Genomic DNA, 19,668 nt, shown 5'->3' with positions numbered 1-19,668 from the left:
GTAGTATCATGGTAGAATCGTGGTAGAATCATGGTAGAATCATGGTAGAATCATGGTAGAATCATGGTAGAATCATGGTAGAATCATGGTAGACTCATGGTAGACTCATGGTAGAATCATGGTAGACTAATGGTAGAATCATGGTAAACTCATGGTAAAAGTGTTGTGTTATAAACCAGTGACATACAGTTATAACTATAGTGAGACGGGTCAGAACAATGTTGAAAATAATCATAAGCTAACAACCCAGCTCATAATTGTTACTAATTTATTAATGATCAATTATTACTTACAGTATGTCAATGTGATGTATCTGTTTTCCCCTCAACAGTCAAAATAAAGAGTCATCTCTAGACTGAACAGGCACATTACTGTTATTAGCTGTCCCAGCCTCCACAGCAGTCTAGTACTGATCTGCTGCCAGGGCACCGCTGGGATGACTGGGGTCAATGGCTGGATTGGTCAGTTGATGGCTGGTGGTTAAAGAGCGGTCAGATGTTACGACCACGTCATGTTACGACCCGTGTCAGCTCTGCCAGTCGCTCCTAACGACCGACCAATCAATAGCAGTCTGCCCTACACGGTGACCAATCAAATAGACATACTGGACATATAGGGCGGGGTCAGGGTGGCACTGAGGAATAGGCGGTTGTGTGGAGGAAGGTTCTTTATTTTCTTCTTTACTTTATTCCACACAATATATGAATACGAGTTGTGCTCCCAGGATTGTTTTTCTGGAGGCAGACGTCCAGGTTCTGGTGAGCAGTCTATAAAAAATGTAAAAAGCAGATAACTGTAATGATCAATGTGGTTAAGAGAGGATGATGGTTGTTGTGGATCAACGTAGTAGCCTGTAGTTGCAGAGCAGTAAGTCGGTCCAGGCAGCAGTGGTATGTAGTTGAATAACATATCAATTATAGCAACTGTGTTGAGTTGAAGTATGGACCCTGGACCTCCCCTCTTTCTGTCCCCTCACCACACTCCCTGTCCCTCCCTCCTTTTCCCCTCTCTCTCTTTGCTTGATCATGGCGAAGGGTGCAGGATGTTCAGCTTGAAGCGCTGGACTTGTGAGATAAAACAGATCATCTGTGCTGCTAGCCAACACAACAACCTCCTCATTGTCCAGTGTCTGTTCGTGACACCGTTCCATCTGTCCGTCCCTCCTGAATGGTCCGTTTGTCCGAGGTCTCTCCAGAGTCCAGGATGTCCAGAACCACAGGGCTCTGTTGGTGATGGATGTCACTCAGAGGAGAGGGCCCCTGGTTGGACAGCTGGACAGCTGGACACTCCCTGGCCCAGAGAACTCAGTGGACTGGACAGCTGGACACTCCCTGGCCCAGAGAACTCAGTGGATCACTTGGGAATGACACGGCTGGTCACCAGTGACATGACACAAGAGACACACATAGGGTTTGGCTGTTCTGTCTATTGGGTTTGCATGGTACATATTTACATATGTATTATTTCATTTACAGGTACACACTTTGTGTGCAAAATATCTCAGCCAATTGTAAATTCTTTTGAAATGTGATTTCTACATGATCTTGGTCATGATAGAATGCAGCATAAGATACAACTGAAAATAGAATCAAGTAAAATATTTTTGTGAAAGTAAGAGGGAAATAAAGGGAAATTGTTCATATGAATTTACTCTATATTTATGATATCACATTATGACAACATTGAAAGAGAATGAATGCAAGAGAGACACTTTGAGAATGTCCCTGAGCTGACGTTTCAAATGTCTGGAGGTGTTTGGAAGATTAGGCCTATGGATTATACAATTTTTTGGGGGAAAAAGCTAAATATCATCCTACATAACAACTACCCTTCCTTCATGTAACATAGAACTAGTATAAAAATATGTAAATTAGGTCATTACGACTTTACAGAAAATGATTTATTATTACACACCACCATATACAGTACATTGGTAGTCTCCAAGTTCATTAAATAAACTATTTCACTTCTACTAGTCTGAGAGGATTTTTTTTCTCTTATGTCCCCTGATAATCTGTTTATCCCTGAGTGTCACGTTACATTTGCAAAGCAGCTGGAGGGACCAGTGGTGTCTTGTACGGAGGGCTTCAGCGTGATTAGCCCGGCTCGTATTTGGCGAGCACTCAGACTTGTCAAATCCTTTGATCTGAACTGTCTCCATAATCACTTCAAAAAGTCTTCCTGCTTGAGACCGTGAGGGCTTTACAAATGTGGCTCCTTACTAACTTTCCCTCTCTCTTCTCTCACACTCTCTATCTCACTCACTCTCTCTTCTCTCTCTCTCTCTATCTCACTCACTCTCTCTCTCTCTCTCTGCTCAGGGACTTTATATAAAGGCCTGACTTCCTAGCTGCTACTACCCGTGGTGTAGCTTGGATTTCATCCTAATACCTCTCTCTTTTTCTCTATCTCTCTTTTTCTCCCTCTCGCTTTCTCTCTCTCTCTCTCTCTCTCTCTTTCTCTCTCCCTCTCTCTCTCTCTCTTTCTCTTTCTCTTTCTCGCTCTCTCTCTTACACAGATGTGGTCATATTCTCTTACGAAAATGACCACAATGGAAAGAGACAATGGCTTCCTGAGAGAATATTTCTAATATCCTGCCTCTGTACCTGGTCATCTCCAGCTCTGTCTTTGTGAGTCTGTGTGTGTGAGAGAGAGACTAAAGACTGAAGGAAACCCCTCAGCCCTCTCTGCACATTATACTCACCAGGAACACAAGCGGCGTACGGGGAGAAAAATACCCTCTACTTTTCGCTCTTAACAATAGCCATTTGCATATTTTTATAGTCTCTCAAAGAAAACAGCCTGGAGCGTGAATACTCCAGCAGTGGTGCAGCAGCGCGGAGGAAGCGGAAGCCGGGGAGACGCTTGTGTTGTGTGTCCGCTGCTGGGGTGGGTAGAGGAGGGGAGAGAACACACACTGAGGCCCTTACCTCTGGAGGAGGGGGTTAGAGGGTGAGGGGCATGGGGGCCAAGGGCGGGGGTGGAGGGGTGGCGAGGGGACCCTGGTGCTCCTGCGTGGAAAGAAAGAGAGAGAGAGAAAGAGAGAGGGGGGAGGGAGAGAGAGAGGCTCACATTAAAATCTGATCAAAATCAGATGGAAGAAGCAGCACATCTTCAAATGGGAAATATTTTCTAAATAAAAGAAGTCCATTTATTCAAGCGTTCAGCAACACCCCAGTAGGTTCAGTAGGTTACGATAGCATCTCTCCACAAACCGTGCTAAGCTAAAGTATTAAACTATGTTAATGTATTGGCTGTTTGTGGAAACCTGAATTGCTCAGAGTGTGTTATTCTTGGCTAAGACACAGTGGTTGTCTGGCCAGATTGACTTTGTAATGTTGCATACATCATAGAATACAAACTCAACAGACATATTTCCCCTTGCGTCTTATACACAAATAGTGTCCCCATTTGGTTGGTATTTCAGAAACAACAATGACAGGTTAGTGTGTGTGTGTATGTACGTGTGTGTGTGGGGGGGGGGGTATAGTCCAGTCCAGGAACAGCATCAGAGCAGTGCTTGGTTAAACAGTAACACAGCCGAGGTCAACAAAGTGTTCTTCAACGTGAGCTGCTCAAGCACTCCAAAAATAAAGCCTTTTCATTCTTGCTTTGAGAATACATTTCCCAGTCTGCAGTAATATATCTGCACATTTAGTGGCCTACATATAGGACACGGTAAGAGAGAGAGAGACAGGCTGGAGGAGGCTTTTCCTGCCTGATGGGAGAAGAGAGAGGACTTACACAACATTATGTAAATATACTAATGTCATATACATTCTGGGGTTTAGGGAACTAATAACTCGTCTGGGAAAAAGACTGTTTTGGGATGTGATTTAGAGCGTTTTGGGGAAATGTGGAGTTGACCTTGCATGCCATGTATGAAAAGCCATAGTATAAGTATTTGTATCATAATGTCTGATTAAAACCTCGTAACTCCATTTTTGTCCGTTGTTTTTTTTACATTTATTAAATGCAGTAACTCCACTCAATGTACCTGGAACATTTCATGACTCTAGGACCAAGAAAATGTATTCAAAATAGGTTCTGAAGCTCTAGAATTGCATGCTCGTTAATAGGAAAATATGTTCCTTTTTTTTATTTCCTGAAAAGTTTCTGTTTGAAGATGAGGTTTCATCTGTTCATGAGGTTATAGTAGTCAAATGAATAACTGGGCAGCTCTTTCCATCCAGTAAATGGTGTGGGGTATATGTCATTTAATTCAGGATGCATTAGGTCTACCTAACATCCAGTAAATGGTGTGGGGTATATGTCATTTAATTCAGGATACATTAGGTCTACCTAACATCCAGTAAATGGTGTGGGGTATATGTCATTTAATTCAGGATGCATTAGGTCTACCTAACATCCAGTAAATGGTGTGGGGTATATGTCATTTAATTCAGGATGCATTAGGCCTACCTAACATCCAGTAAATGGTGTGGGGTATATGTCATTTAATTTAGGATGCATTAGGTCTACCTAACATCCAGTAAATGGTGTGGGGTATATGTCATTTAATTCAGGATACATTAGGTCTACCTAACATCCAGTAAATGGTGTGGGGTATATGTCATTTAATTCAGGATGCATTAGGTCTACCTAACATCCAGTAAATGGTGTGGGGTATATGTCATTTAATTCAGGATGCATTAGGTCTACCTAACATCCAGTAAATGGTGTGGGGTATATGTCATTTAATTCAGGATGCATTAGGTCTACCTAACATCCAGTAAATGGTGTGGGGTATATGTCATTTAATTCAGGATACATTAGGTCTACCTAACATCCAGTAAATGGTGTGGGGTATATGTCATTTAATTCAGGATGCATTAGGTCTACCTAACATCCAGTAAATGGTGTGGGGTATATGTCATTTAATTCAGGATACATTAGGTCTACCTAACATCCAGTAAATGGTGTGGGGTATATGTCATTTAATTCAGGATGCATTAGGTCTACCTAACATCCAGTAAATGGTGTGGGGTATATGTCATTTAATTCAGGATGCATTAGGCCTACCTAACATCCAGTAAATGGTGTGGGGTATATGTCATTTAATTTAGGATGCATTAGGTCTACCTAACATCCAGTAAATGGTGTGGGGTATATGTCATTTAATTCAGGATACATTAGGTCTACCTAACATCCAGTAAATGGTGTGGGGTATATGTCATTTAATTCAGGATGCATTAGGTCTACCTAACATCCAGTAAATGGTGTGGGGTATATGTCATTTAATTCAGGATGCATTAGGTCTACCTAACATCCAGTAAATGGTGTGGGGTATATGTCATTTAATTCAGGATGCATTAGGTCTACCTAACATCCAGTAAATGGTGTGGGGTATATGTCATTTAATTCAGGATACATTAGGTCTACCTAACATCCAGTAAATGGTGTGGGGTATATGTCATTTAATTCAGGATGCATTAGGTCTACCTAACATCCAGTAAATGGTGTGGGGTATATGTAATTTAATTCAGGATGCACTAGGTCTACCTAACATCCAGTAAATGGTGTGGGGTATATGTCATTTAATTCAGGATGCATTAGGTCTACCTAACATCCAGTAAATGGTGTGGGGTATATGTCATTTAATTCAGGATACATTAAGTCTACCTAACGTCCAGTAAATGGTGTGGGGTATATGTCATTTAATTCAGGATGCATTAGGTCTACCTAACATCCAGTAAATGGTGTGGGGTATATGTCATTTAATTCAGGATGCATTAGGTCTACCTAACATCCAGTAAATGGTGTGAGGTATATGTCATTTAATTCAGGATGCATTAGGTCTACCTAACATCCAGTAAATGGTGTGGGGTATATGTCATTTAATTCAGGATGCATTAGGTCTACCTAACGTCCAGTAAATGGTGTGAGGTATATGTCATTTAATTCAGGATGCATTAGGTCTACCTAACATCCAGTAAATGGTGTGGGGTATATGTCATTTAATTCAGGATGCATTAGGTCTACCTAACATCCAGTAAATGGTGTGAGGTATATGTCATTTAATTCAGGATGCATTAGGTCTACCTAACATCCAGTAAATGGTGTGGGGTATATGTCATTTAATTCAGGATGCATTAGGTCTACCTAACATCCAGTAAATGGTGTGGGGTATATGTCATTTAATTCAGGATGCATTAGGTTATAAAAATCAAGCAAAAAACATTACCTCTCTAGCCTGACTCCAGTATCAAACTACAATACTGCTAAAACAGCCTTTGACACAAAAGCCTATACTTTTAATCTTAATAAAGAAATCCTGAAATAGTCCTTGAGTGTTGTTGCAGTCACTGTAATATGGGTAGATGGCTGTAATACTGTTGTATGAGCCACAGGAGTCTAAACACGAAACGCAGGAGCTATAGGAAACCAACCAGGTGTCCATGTAATACTAGTTCCCAACCAGGCTGGAAGCCATCAGTCAAAGCAGCAGAGAGACTGTCCAGCCTGGCAATAAGGGCTCAGCTCTCCTCTTCTACCCAGAGATGTGCAGTCAGAGATGTGCAGTCAGAGATGTGCAGTCAGAGATGTGCAGTCAATATATTCCAGTGAATATTGGCCTGTGGAATGTAGCTTAGCATCAACATTGGTGGGCGTCTGAAGGTCTGGATGTTTCAGTGTGTTATCCTTGTTGACATGCGAGTACTGTCAGGAAGATCATGTGTGTGTGTGTGTGTGTGTGTGTGTGTGTGTGTGTGTGTGTGTGTGTGTGTGTGTGTGTGTGTGTGTGTGTGTGTGTGTGTGTGTGTGTGTGTGTGTGTGTGTGTGTGTGTGTGTGTGTGTGTGTGTGTGTGTGTGTGTGCGTGCTTCAAGGCTGGATGGATGGGGGGAGGGAGAGAGAGAGAGAGAGAGAGAGAGAGAGAGAGAGAGAGGGAGGGAGGGAGGGAGGGAGGGAGGGAGGGAGGGAGGGAGGGAGGGAGGGATGGATGGATGGATGGATGGATGGATGGATGGATGGATGGATGGATGGATGGATGGATGGATGGATGGATGGATGGATGGATGGATGGATGGATGGATGGATGGATGGATGGATGGATGGAGAGAGAGAGAGATTGATGGATGGATGGATGGATGGATGGATGGAGGGAGGGAGGGAGAGAGAGAGAGAGAGAGAGAGAGAGAGAGAGAGAGATGGATGGATGGATGGATGGATGGATGGATGGATGGATGGATGGATGGATGGATGGATGGATGGATGGAGGGAGAGAGAGAGAGAGAGAGATGGATGGATGGAGGGAGAGATGGATGGATGGAGGGAGAGAGGGAGAGAGGGATGGATGGAGGGAGAGAGCGGCAGAAACAGGCACAGAAGATGTATGTAAACCCATGTAGAAACAAATGGTTGTGACTCCATAGGAACGGGGCCAGATCCATAAGAGCTCAACACATAATCCCCACATGAATCAGACTTCCCACCAGAACGGGACCACACAAGCTCATATGAATAGCACATATCACGCACAGTCAACAATATCAACTATCCCGACTCAGTATGAGTCTAGGGTCTTTTCGTGAATGTGAACACAAAATAATATGCAAATATGGTGGCACTACAGCAACTGAACATATACCAATATATGTCTTCTACATTGCATTAGTATGAAGCTTTCTCCTGAATCTAGCCTAGGGTCCCTTTAAATCTGTGTGTATTCCGCTCATTTGATAACCACCATAGTCATTTGATAAGCATCATAGTAATTTGATAAGAATTATAGTCATTGATAAGCACCATAGTAATTTGATAAGCACCATAGTCATTTGATAAGCATTATAGTCATTTGATAAGCATCATAGTCATTTGATAAGCATCATAGTAATTTGATAAGCATCATAGTCATTGATAAGCACCATAGTAATTTGCTAAGCACCATAGTCATTTGATAAGCATCATAGTCATGTGATAAGCATCATAGTCATTTGATAAGCACCATAGTCATTTGATAAGCATCATAGTCATTGATAAGCATCATAGTCATTTGATAAGCATCATAGTCATTTGATAAGCATCATAGTCATTTGATAAACATCATAGTCATTTGATAAGCATCATAGTCATTTGATAAGCATCATAGTCATGTGATAAACATCATATGATGCTAGTATGGTCCATTTCTCATGATTCAGCTGATGAGGCTGAGGCCAGGCCTAGACAGCCCCTCTGATACCTCCATTCCACTCCCAGTGTGTGTGTGTGTGTGTGTGTGTGTGTGTGTGTGTGTGTGTGTGTGTGTGTGTGTGTGTGTGTGTGTGTGTGTGTGTGTGTGTGTGTGTGTGTGTGTGTGTGTGTGTGTGTGTGTGTGTGTGTGTGTGTGTGTGTGTGTGTGTGTGTGTGTGAGTGTGAGTGTGTACGTGTGTGTGTGTGTGTGTGCATGTGTGTGTAAGCACATCGGTGTGTGTGTGCATGCAGTGGTGTCAGGATTGCATTCTGGCGACGCGGCAACGAGGCCATCATTTATCCCTGATTGGAACGAAGGCAGGAGTGCTGAATTTGTGTTACAATGCAGCCGCGCCATAAAGAGAGGCCACATTTCCTCCCCATTTCCCTCATGAATATCAAACACTGAAACCGTGCCATGGCGCGCCACAACAACACATAAGAAAAATTACGGCTCTGTTATTTTATTTGTATTACCTTTAATAGGCAGCATATTGGGGGTAGTATTTATTACTGTGTCAAGTTCTTCCTGTGGACATTCTCTGATTTATAAGACAGTCGTCATTAGTCAAATTGTGAAGAGATGTCATTTATATTTTTTGCCTCCTTGTGGTATTGCAACGTTTGCTTAGTTTAGAATGGACTACCATTAGGGGCCCGAATCTACATGAGTCTTGAGCCCACATGCCAGCTAGACGTGTCTCTATCATAGGCCCAGTACAGCTCACATCACAGACGTGTCCTGGGCTTATAGCTCTATTCCACGTGGACAACAGACAAGAAATTGCATGGGTGCATCTGTACAACTCTATCCTGAGCTAACCGTCCACTGCGTTCTGATAGTTTTGTGTTAGTATATCTCTAACCCATCTAGGAACACGACTCAATCCAATTATGTTGTTTGGGGCTTTTCAAAGCAGCTTCCTACCTCAGCTGTACGTAGCTTTGTAAAACCCCATCCACACTGTTCCACAAAGTTACAACTAGATCCATTAAGTTGGCAGAATGAGCAAGAGACAGAGGGGTGACTTATAGTACTCAGTTCCTCCGTTATCCAATTTGATTGGGGTTTAGGAGTGATTTGTGGCGGCATCCCCCAGGGAAATAAAGAGTTTGATTAATGCAATCCTGGGCGGGCAGAGAGGTGTCACAAACCCCTCTCCTGAGGGAACGTTCCTGTTTGACAAACAAAAACAAAGCCGCCACTATGGCAAATCTGAATCTGAACTCGCATGGCAACATGGCATACTGTAGCAGTCTGCTGCAACTGGCAGTACTCTCTCTCGCTTTCTCCTACCTTCACTTTAAAGGGATTTGACTTCATGTGGAATTAGTTGGTATATTTATTAATTACTGAAGTTAATAATATGATATCAGTCTTGATTAGCATGCATAATGCCGTCTAATAGAATGCAAACAACAGAAGAGGTGTATACTTATTGCCTACACAATATATTCCAGTGAATATTGGCTTGTGGAATGTAGCTTAGCATCAACATTGGTGGGCGTCTGAAGGTCTGGATGTTTCAGTGTGTTATCCTTGTTGACCTACGACTACTGACAGGAAGATCATGTGTGTGTGTGTGTGTGTGTGTGTGTGTGTGTGTGTGTGTGTGTGTGTGTGTGTGTGTGTGTGTGTGTGTGTGTGTGTGTGTGTGTGTGTGTGTGTGTGTGTGTGTGTGTGTGTGTGTGTGTGTGTGTGTGTGTGTGTGTGTGTGTGTGTGTGTGCGTGTGCTTGCGTGTGTGTGCCTGCGTGTGTGTCTGCGTGTGTGTGCCTGCGTGTGTGTGCCTGCGTGTGTGTCTGCGTGTGTGTGCCTGCGTGTGTGTCTGCGTGTGTGTGCATGTCCCACACACCCCTCTTTCCCATCTTCTGAGAGTAACATTTTATCCTATCCATCCCTCTGTCAATCTCCAGTCTAGAGGGCTTTGTAGGCTCCAACACCTGCCTGTATGCGTTCAGAGACCAGACCAACCCCAGACCAAACCCATCTTTCTCCAGGCAGCCCTATCCTGTTGTATACATTCAAGACCTCATGAAGTCAACTTGTGTATAACCGTTTACCTATTACCACCAGCTCTAGTTGGTGAGTATCCCCAACTGCACTTGAAATGATCAAATATCTCCCTGGAAATATGTGAAGGTTCCCTTTTCCATATCGACACGTCTGGGCCAATCACGTCGAATAGATACACAATCAATATTTCATACTATAACTACACACTTCGGTGATGTCAAAATGCTGCTGCTATCACTGATCAATACAGCAATCTCACTGGCCAACTCTAGAGTGGAAAACAAAAGCACAGCCATTATAGGACGATACAAACAAACCCTCTCATTGAATAATTCATTGATGACTAGACAAGCCACCATAAATGCTGTATACAGTATTCTCTGATATTCTCCCTGGGAAGCTACCTAGATATCCATTTAAAGCAAAGTATGACATTTACATTGATTTCTGATCCACAAGACACAATCAATAAGGGCCAGCTGATATATTTATGAATAATGAGTAGTAGGCAGATGAGGGAGGGAGGGAGGGAGGGAGGGAGGGAGGGAGGGAGGGAGGGAGGGAGGGAGGGAGGGAGGGAGGGAGGGAGGGAGGGAGGGAGGGAGGGGACATCACAGATCCATGGAAGAAGACCAAGCCAATCCCTCTAAACACCAGCCTGAGAGGAGAGGTGCACTGTACAGGTCAGGGATGCACAGGGAACAGATACAATCAGACTACAATAACTACACTTTACGTTACACATTTAAGTAATATAGCAGAGGTTCTTGTCCTTAGCCACTTAGAGTTAGTGCATTCATCTTAAGGTAGGTGAGACAACCACATATCACAGTCATAATAAGTACATAATGGGTACATATTAATTGAAATAGATTCCCTGTGTAGTTTACTTTGAGGCTTCAAATTGTGTTTATAATAGCCTATAATGCAACCATGTCGCAAATTGAGAATATTTGTATCTGCTTGCTGTTATTCACTGTGCACCTGGTTTAATTAACTGGATGCATTATCATTAAAGTGCTAGGCCTGGCCTACTCCATTTTGGATTTAGCTTTAAATCAACATTAGGCTTGACACGAACACTAAACGTCTGTTATTAACGTATTTTCTGATTAGTCAGTGCATGGACCAAGTGAAGCAAATACATGATGTATACCTTAAGTAGGCCTTTAATTAAAACGACCATTGTACCAATACATTGTTGACCGTAATAGACGGTCATATGATTTTAATCGCCACTTGCTGTTGTTTTTTTCTTCTTATGTCCACTTACTGTGCATGGACAAGATTTCTACTTCTAACAGAAAGCATGGATTGGACAGAAAGCTCGTGACGTCGGTAATTAAATGTCCATAATTCAAAGGTAAAAGTGCCAACCGAAATGGAGAATATGCTGTCCTCTATAAAAAGGTTGGTCAAATAAATGCATATGCACCAAAACATGGGTCTAGTTTATACACAAATGGCCTATGAGAATTTGTACAGCTAATATCTTCGGATTTGGTGTTGAACGTAAGCCAGTAGTGAAACCCGATATAGGCCATCAATAGAAGTAGCCGCATTATTATTATTATCATCATTATTAACCTATTATTATCATTATCATGATGTATTATTATAAATAATGGAAAATGATATTATGTTGGTGTTATTAATATTGCCTCGTGGTTATATTTCTATAGTGCATGATGATGATGATGATGATGCTGATGATACTCTGAGGTTGTTACAGACTAGTTAAATGGCTGGTCAAGCATACATGGAACCCACAGGAGCTTAATTCCCCAGACAGGTTCTCGAGGATCTCGTTCTCATTTGTTATTTGTTGTGGTTTCTGATTGAGTAGAGTAACAATTCCATTATATTTCAACGATTAGCGACGAGGTACACTGAAATACGTGTTTATTCTAATTTATGCTTGGCTGCAAACCTATGGGCCTTTATGACCCGCAGGATCAAGCTTATAAGAAATAATAACCCCATATTAGCCCTTTTTTTGCATAGCTAGGCCTAGTCCTGAATATAGGCCTACATTAGGATATTATATTAAGTATAATGTGTTTAACTTGATTAACGTCAAATTGTTTTTGTAAATAAAAGCAATGTTGCTCGTGAGTGTCATTACCCTTATGCCTATATCATGTTGATTGTGTATGTATTTATTTATATGTGACTTAAAATAATGTTTGCGATAATTCAAAATAATATGAGGATTTTCTAAATATAACCTAATTTCTGCCATTATGTAAAAAATCATGTTGTTTATTCAAAGCATACTCATAATGTGAAACAACAGCTATTTTGTGGAGCAGGCAGCGAGATAAAAGGTAGTCCAAGGTTCTTCCTTATTTTCTAAACTTCTAGTGATGCACTGAAAAGCGCGTGAGGAAAAATGTAGATTGCCATGTGGGTTTAGTTTTGTTTCACATCGGCTTACTGCTTGAGGAAAACACTGGGTATATGTTCCCTATCCCAGCATTATCACGATACTTCAAATATTTACATTAATATCAAGCATGTGTATCAGTGAGAACATCACATAGGTGTACAGCCTATTGTAATTAAATATAATTGACAAATGCATAAATTAGTAATTGCACAATATTTTAGTGTTAAGCCTTTGGAGTCCAGTTACTTAATTATACAGTCTGTTTCTTTCTCTTCCCTATTATAATTGTGTTTTATTGTCCTATATCGTGTCATTCAGCTTCTCTATTCTATCAAGTCAGGTCTGTATTTCTTAAATTGCGTCGCAGTCAACAAAACAATAATGCGACTATTACTCACCAAGGCTGGCCTGCCATCATGAGTAAGCGCGACACCTGCTGGTAGATAATATTTATCTAACCTAAAGTCAACAATGAACTCAATTTAATTTCCCCATCTAAAGCAACAATAGCTCACAGGTGAGGGGAGCGTCTGTCACATTCTAGAGTGTTGGCAATGTAAAGATGGTTCTACATGTATGGCCGTGGTGCCGAGAAGAAGGGGAGTTGGAGTTGTTGGCTCTGCTATAGGCATGCTAGATGGTATTGGCTTCAACAGCTCTTTCATCTCGAGTCCAATGCACAAACATATAGCTTAATGCGACTAGTGTTCCCTCTTTTATTCGGCTCACCATGACAACCGAAAGGCTGGGTTCAGAAATGCCTCCCCATCAATGAAACAAACGGTCTTAGCGGGGCTGCGCGAGACGGCATCTTTAACAGCGAGGGCACACACTGTTAACCCGTGAGAAAAACGCAGGAAAGCGAAGAAATTCGACGCTGACCACAAAAAAGTATGAAGTCAGAAAAATAGTGCATGTTATGCAACTGGTATTAGTTTTAAAATGTCCGTGCAATTGTGTTCGAAGCAAACCTGCTTGAGGACCATTCCAGGCGCACTTATGAAAACCTGAATATTGTTGTCCATCTCTGCATCTGCATATAATCGTTTTAATTTCAGTTATCAAAAGGATAGGCTACATATGCTTTCGGAATAGCTCCATGATTTCGCAAGCCAGAATCAAATAGGCTATATGTTCATAGCCTTAGCCTATAGCAAAACATAGACTATAGCCTCATTCTAGTCCGTTGATTAAACTTAAAGTCGTGGGTTATGTCATTATTGTTGCTCAACTTTAAACAAACTTTTCTACAGCTGCACGGGATCGATTGATGTAAACGATTTGATATTCACTGGTGCCTATGCGACTCCTCCAGAGAATTCAACCAAGGGGTATCCTGCTTAAATTTGATTGATTGCACTTTCTCCAGTGGACATTCACTACAAAACAGCACAGCTTAACCGTCTGCTCACTATTTATAAAAGCGAGGCAAGGGAGCGAGAGCCAACACAAAGCATGTATTGATTTTTTGTTTCAAAAAGGGAAAAACAACATATATGTTTTTTATGAGAGTTAGAGGTGGGAAATGTTTCTGTCGGCAGTGTGACATAACATATGGTCTAAAATGACATCAAATGCGTTAAAATACGTGTTTAGAAATTCGTAAAGCTATACGTTTAGTATGGTATAGGCTAGTTCACATTACATTGCTTTTCCTTCCAGTATGGATAGTATAGGAAATTCAAATATTATTTGACTTACCTTATATCCAAGAATAGTCGAAAAATGCTTTACATGTATATTTGTAATCTATTAATGGCCATCTCCTTTCCTACGAGTCGGTGCTCCCTAAGATTTTCTTTCCTCTGCCTCAACTGAGCAGAGCACTCCTCGGCTCCGCTATTATTTTCACTAAAATATATGAAAATTTATGCAAATGAAAATCAGCACTAACTGTTCGTCTCTTGTTATACTTGGGGATTTTTTTCCCCTTTCTTTTTTGCATACAAAACAAATGAACTCCCCAGCAGGGAACTTGGGGACCTTATAAAATAAACAAATAAATAATAAGCACACCATATTTCACAGAGACTGAATTTAGCGACATGCATTGAACTCAGGGACATTTTTTTATGAAATGTATTTTTTTACTCTTTTCGGTGATCTTTTGGAAGTTAACGTTTTTCATTCCCATTACCCGGTGTCACGTTTCTCACCGCCGCGCTAGCCGCCCTTTGAAAGTGTGCAACCTGAAATGTATAGCAGTAATTTAGACAGAAATCCTCACTGTATATTAATAAAAGGACGGCCCCATGGCACCGGCCCTATCCTTTATTCAATGTAAACAACTCCACGAGGCTTCCTCGGTTTTGAGCTGGGTCCAAATGAAATCTACTGGGAATGAAGGAACTCTGGCATCCACTCTGTGCTAAACTACACCAATCTATTATCTTTGCTCATATGCAATAAAATCTCTGCTCAGTCTTTGGCAAGGTGGGTTTTATTAGGAAACAACATGAGATGGTTAAGATCATCGTAATACTTGTTCCTGCTTTCTGACCCTATCTCGAATATAAGGTCACGGTTCAGGGTTATGGTTTATCCTAAACTTTAAGAATAACCAATAATACTGGCAATAGCTGCTCTACAGTAGCCAACACTGTAAGCAAGCAGTAGCTCTGAAATCCTGTGCGTCCTTGCTAGTGCTCCACGTGAACGTGACTGCGTCTCAGCCAGTGGATGCAATATATTATATATGGTGTTTATTCATTAACACTGCTGGGCGAATCCATATGCTGAGGGGGTCCACTTAACATAGGCTCATTCATTTCTGTGTTATGGAGTGCTCTAAAAAGAAGGCGCATTTTATAGGGCCCAAACGTAGACTAGTTGGTTGTGGTATTCAGATTTAAAAGGCAGACTTTTCCCCCTGCAAATCCCCCAAGGGCTGCTCAATTTACCCTTGTTTTGGTTGCAACTTTCTCTTTCCCTGTGGTTCAGTGAGGTTGCCTATGCGTTCTGTTTCCGCATGGACGCATCCCCACAACCTTTGTCCATTAACTCCCGAGGAACCAAAGCCCAACCATCAAGCAAGACGTGAGGAATATTGAATATGATGGTGTTTTATGGATAAATGGCACAGAAATGGCATCACATAACTAGTCATATTGTTCAAAACATTCTCAAGGGCACACAATAAATGGTCTGGTTATGTGAAGGTACTAAGAGCATTACTGTCCTAAAGCACATTGACAAGGACGTTTGTAGGCCTACACCAACATCCAAAATGTACAAAAGTTCCCCATCTCCACCAAGCCTTTTACAATAGTTTATTTTAGGTGATCGCTGTTATGCATATTAGGCTATTATAAACATATTTTATGCAGATAAATCCAATATATCATTAGGTCTATTTCCACCAATAACAGTTTTAAAACACTTTCTGGTTTTTAACAAGGTTGAATCTATTCTGATTTATATGAAAGTTATAATATGTTTATTATAAACAATAATTAATGTATAGCTCCATATTGCTCACGAATACATTCATCAGATATGTTTTTGTTTATTTCATTCCTTTATTTTGTATTAATTTGCTCATTTATTTATTTATTTTGGATTGAATTAAAAACCAGCCAATTGCAACGGCCGGAAGGAGGTTTACGCGCCTCAAGCGAGGCTGGCGAGCCCTGTCAATCATACCCCGGGTATCCAATCAACGGGAGTCTTGCACTCGACTTCCTCGTATTTGAAGGGGGCGAGACGTGGACGATGTGCGCACGCTTGGCACAGGGTAAACATTCGTGTGTCCTCGAGCTTTGAGGGAGGGACTGAGCGAACTGTCAGAGTAGAGAAAGAGAAGGAGAGAGAGCGAGAGAGAGAGAGACCGAACAAGCGAATGGGAGAAGAGGCTTGCAACCATCGCAGTGCACTGTAATACTGGATTGTACTTCAGCGGGAGTTAGCGGTTTGGCAGGTTTATACACATCAAAACAGAACAAAGAGAAAGACTCTACAGTACTATAAAAGGAACAGCGAAAGAAAAGAATAAAGCAACAAGGGAGAAATCTCAGCGGCTAAATTTCAAAAGAACCAAGGAGCCAGTGCTTGTGTTTTTCTCCCCTGCAATAGGAACATAAACTGGGACTTTGTATTTCGTGGAGAAATTGCTAAATTTCTTCGACCACTAGAAGTTTGTTGGGGCAAATATATTTTTTCTGTGTATTTTAATTTTAACTCTCAGACGTTCTAAATACGACAAAACTTTCTTGACGGACTGCACATGGTTTCAAACTGCTTTTGAGAACCTGGATTTTTATTCATCGCTATTTTATCCATTTCTATTTGAAATACATAAATGCTGTAAACACAACAAATACGGATTTAAATTCATTTTTGCTATCCTTTTTATTCTTCTGGCGTTTGCAGAACAAGTCAATGGTATTTGCCAAAATTACAACCCAGACTTTTAAAGTTTGAATAATTCATGAGATACAATTTGCCTGCTCGAAAAAAGTAACTGAAAAAGGGAGGGGGGTAATCAACAAACATATTCATAAGGGTTAACGGAATGGCCACCACGGCTTCCAACCCCTATCTGTCCAGCAATAGTATCCTCTCGTCCGGCTCGATCGTGCATTCTGACTCTGGAGGCGGTGGTATGCAGCCGGGCAGTGCTGCGGTTACCTCGGTGTCTGGTGGGTACAGGGGAGACCCCACAGTAAAGATGGTACAGAGTGACTTCATGCAGGGAGCTATGGCAGCGAGCAACGGAGGACATATGTTGAGCCATGCTCATCAGTGGGTGACATCCCTGCCGCACGCCGCCGCTGCGGCAGCTGCAGCCGCTGTAGCAGCAGCCGAAGCCGGATCGCATTGGTCGTCGAGTCCCGTCGGTATGACAGGCAGCCCTCAGCAGCAGGACGTGAAAAACAACTCGGGAAGAGACGATCTACACACGGGCACCGTGTTGCACCACAGGCCCCCACACTTAGGTCCTCATCAGACTCACGCAGGGGCTTGGGGGAGCACAACTGCGGCTCACCTCAACTCGATATCGGGGGGACAGCAGCAGCAGCAGTCGCTGATCTACTCCAACCCCGGGGGCTTCACGGTGAATGGAATGCTCAGCCAACCAGGGAGCCAGAGCCTGGTGCACCCGGGTCTGGTAAGGGGGGACACCCCAGAGCTGGACCACGGCAGCCACCATCACCACCATCACCACCAGCATCCGCATCACCAGCAGCAACACCACGGAGGGGTGAACAGCCACGACCAGCACTCCGACGAGGACACACCGACCTCGGACGACTTGGAGCAGTTCGCCAAGCAGTTCAAACAGCGCCGGATCAAACTAGGCTTTACGCAGGCGGACGTGGGCTTGGCCCTGGGCACCCTGTACGGGAACGTCTTCTCTCAGACCACCATTTGTCGGTTTGAAGCTCTCCAGCTCAGCTTCAAAAACATGTGCAAGCTGAAGCCATTGCTAAACAAATGGCTGGAGGAGGCGGATTCTACCACTGGCAGCCCGACCAGCATCGACAAGATAGCGGCACAAGGTAGGAAGCGAAAGAAGCGCACGTCCATCGAAGTAAGCGTGAAGGGAGCTTTGGAGAGCCACTTCCTGAAATGCCCCAAACCCTCGGCCCAAGAGATAACCTCACTAGCGGACAACTTGCAGCTGGAGAAAGAAGTGGTTAGAGTGTGGTTTTGCAATAGGAGACAGAAGGAAAAAAGGATGACGCCCCCAGGAGTGCCACAGACGCCGGAGGATGTGTACTCGCAGGTCGGCAATGTGAGTGCAGATACACCGCCCCCCTCCATGGACTGCAAACGAATGTTCAGTGAGACATAGAGCAGAACACAAGACTAAAAAATATTTTATATAAAATTAAAACTGATAAAACACAGACTATCGTCAAGATAGCCAAAACATTTTTGATACTGTGATTGTGATGGAATAGGAATAAGACTGCAAATGTGTTATATATTTTTCACCAGAACAAAACAAAATCCCCTTTTCCACCCAACCCCAAAACGCACCGATAACCTTCTTCCAAGCCCTGAAATGTCTTAACCTAAAAGGTTCCTTCTGCTCTTTCTTTCAGGGACATTTTTTAGTAGATTACTTAAAAGATGCAAGTTTAACTGGGCCGAGTGAACCGACCGACCAGAGGGTGACTACAAGTTCGTTCCATCAGGTAATTTTGGCGCATTAACAACACCAACTGGAAATTTCAAAGCAAGTAGTCCTATTAGAATTTTAAAAAGATTCCCCCTGTACCCTGTATCTGATTTGCGAAAGACAAAAGAGGCAGGCATTTGTATATTTAAAAATGGGACATTTTAAACCCCTACTTTAACAAAGGAACAAAAACTGCAACAGCATCAATACGAAGAAGAGTGGCATCCACGAAGCTTCCAACATATTTTTTGCGGGGAGGACTGCATGGTTTAAATTTTCACAAAGAGGAATTGGGATTTTGAGGCCCTCCACGCCTAATGATACAATATAAACTCACCAGGACTGTCCCCGCCATCTGATCTAAAAGATCACCTCTTTTTTTCAAATGGATTTTTTTTCATGGGACTTGAACACCGTGAATGAAGAAATAGAAATGACATTTGAAAAGACTATCTTCAGCTGCACTTATTTGAAATTCTTCTCCTCTCCGTTGCCAAGTGTGACTGAATGGGTGCTGTGGATGTAACTATACATGCTGCCATTTCTAAGCAGTATTCTTTGGTAGGTTTTAATAAACAACAGACTCTGTAAAGCCGGCAATATAGATTCATTAGATCAGATGCTGATCTGACTTATTTACTTTATATTTTTCATCAAAATGACTTGTTTTAATATTCTATTCGGAATACATATCAATTATTCCAAACGGTAATTTATTTCCCCCCAGAACTTTGTGTAAGATGTTTTGCTTTCCTGTTTTCATTGTTGACTTCATTTGTTTTGTTTAAATTTTGTATTCTCGTTTCTAAAAGGAGCACAAATCAACATAAGCTGACATTGACAGTTGTTAGGTAATAAGGGTATATTTTGATGTGATAATTTGATTGTAATTTAATTTCAGTAGTGATTCCTTACGAGCTGATTGAGACCAATAAATTTGTTAGAATGAAATTACGTCATTGTGTGT

At 42.0% G+C, this 19,668-nt stretch overlaps 1 protein-coding gene and 1 long non-coding RNA gene across 2 annotated transcripts; one reads left to right on the top strand and one right to left on the bottom strand.

Moving 5' to 3' along the window:
• Window positions 1-251: 251 nt before the first annotated feature.
• LOC139532383 (uncharacterized) lies at window positions 252-14,505 on the bottom strand. The gene is made up of 2 exons (XR_011666559.1): window positions 14,279-14,505; window positions 252-3,011 (listed from the first exon to the last, which is right to left on the bottom strand). It is a non-coding gene; the product is annotated as an uncharacterized lncRNA (long non-coding RNA).
• A 1,810-nt stretch (window positions 14,506-16,315) lies between these two features.
• pou3f3b (POU class 3 homeobox 3b) lies at window positions 16,316-19,655 on the top strand. The gene is made up of 3 exons (XM_071329871.1): window positions 16,316-18,311; window positions 18,625-18,717; window positions 18,885-19,655. The coding sequence occupies exons 1-3, from the start codon at window positions 17,088-17,090 to the stop codon at window positions 18,972-18,974; spliced, it is 1,407 nt and encodes a 468-aa protein (XP_071185972.1). The 5' UTR covers window positions 16,316-17,087; the 3' UTR covers window positions 18,975-19,655.
• The last annotated feature ends 13 nt before the right edge of the window (window positions 19,656-19,668 follow it).

Source organism: Salvelinus alpinus, chromosome 10, assembly GCF_045679555.1.
Source record: "Salvelinus alpinus chromosome 10, SLU_Salpinus.1, whole genome shotgun sequence".
NCBI lineage: Eukaryota > Metazoa > Chordata > Actinopteri > Salmoniformes > Salmonidae > Salvelinus > Salvelinus alpinus.
This window is presented reverse-complemented; position numbering and strand designations above follow the sequence as displayed.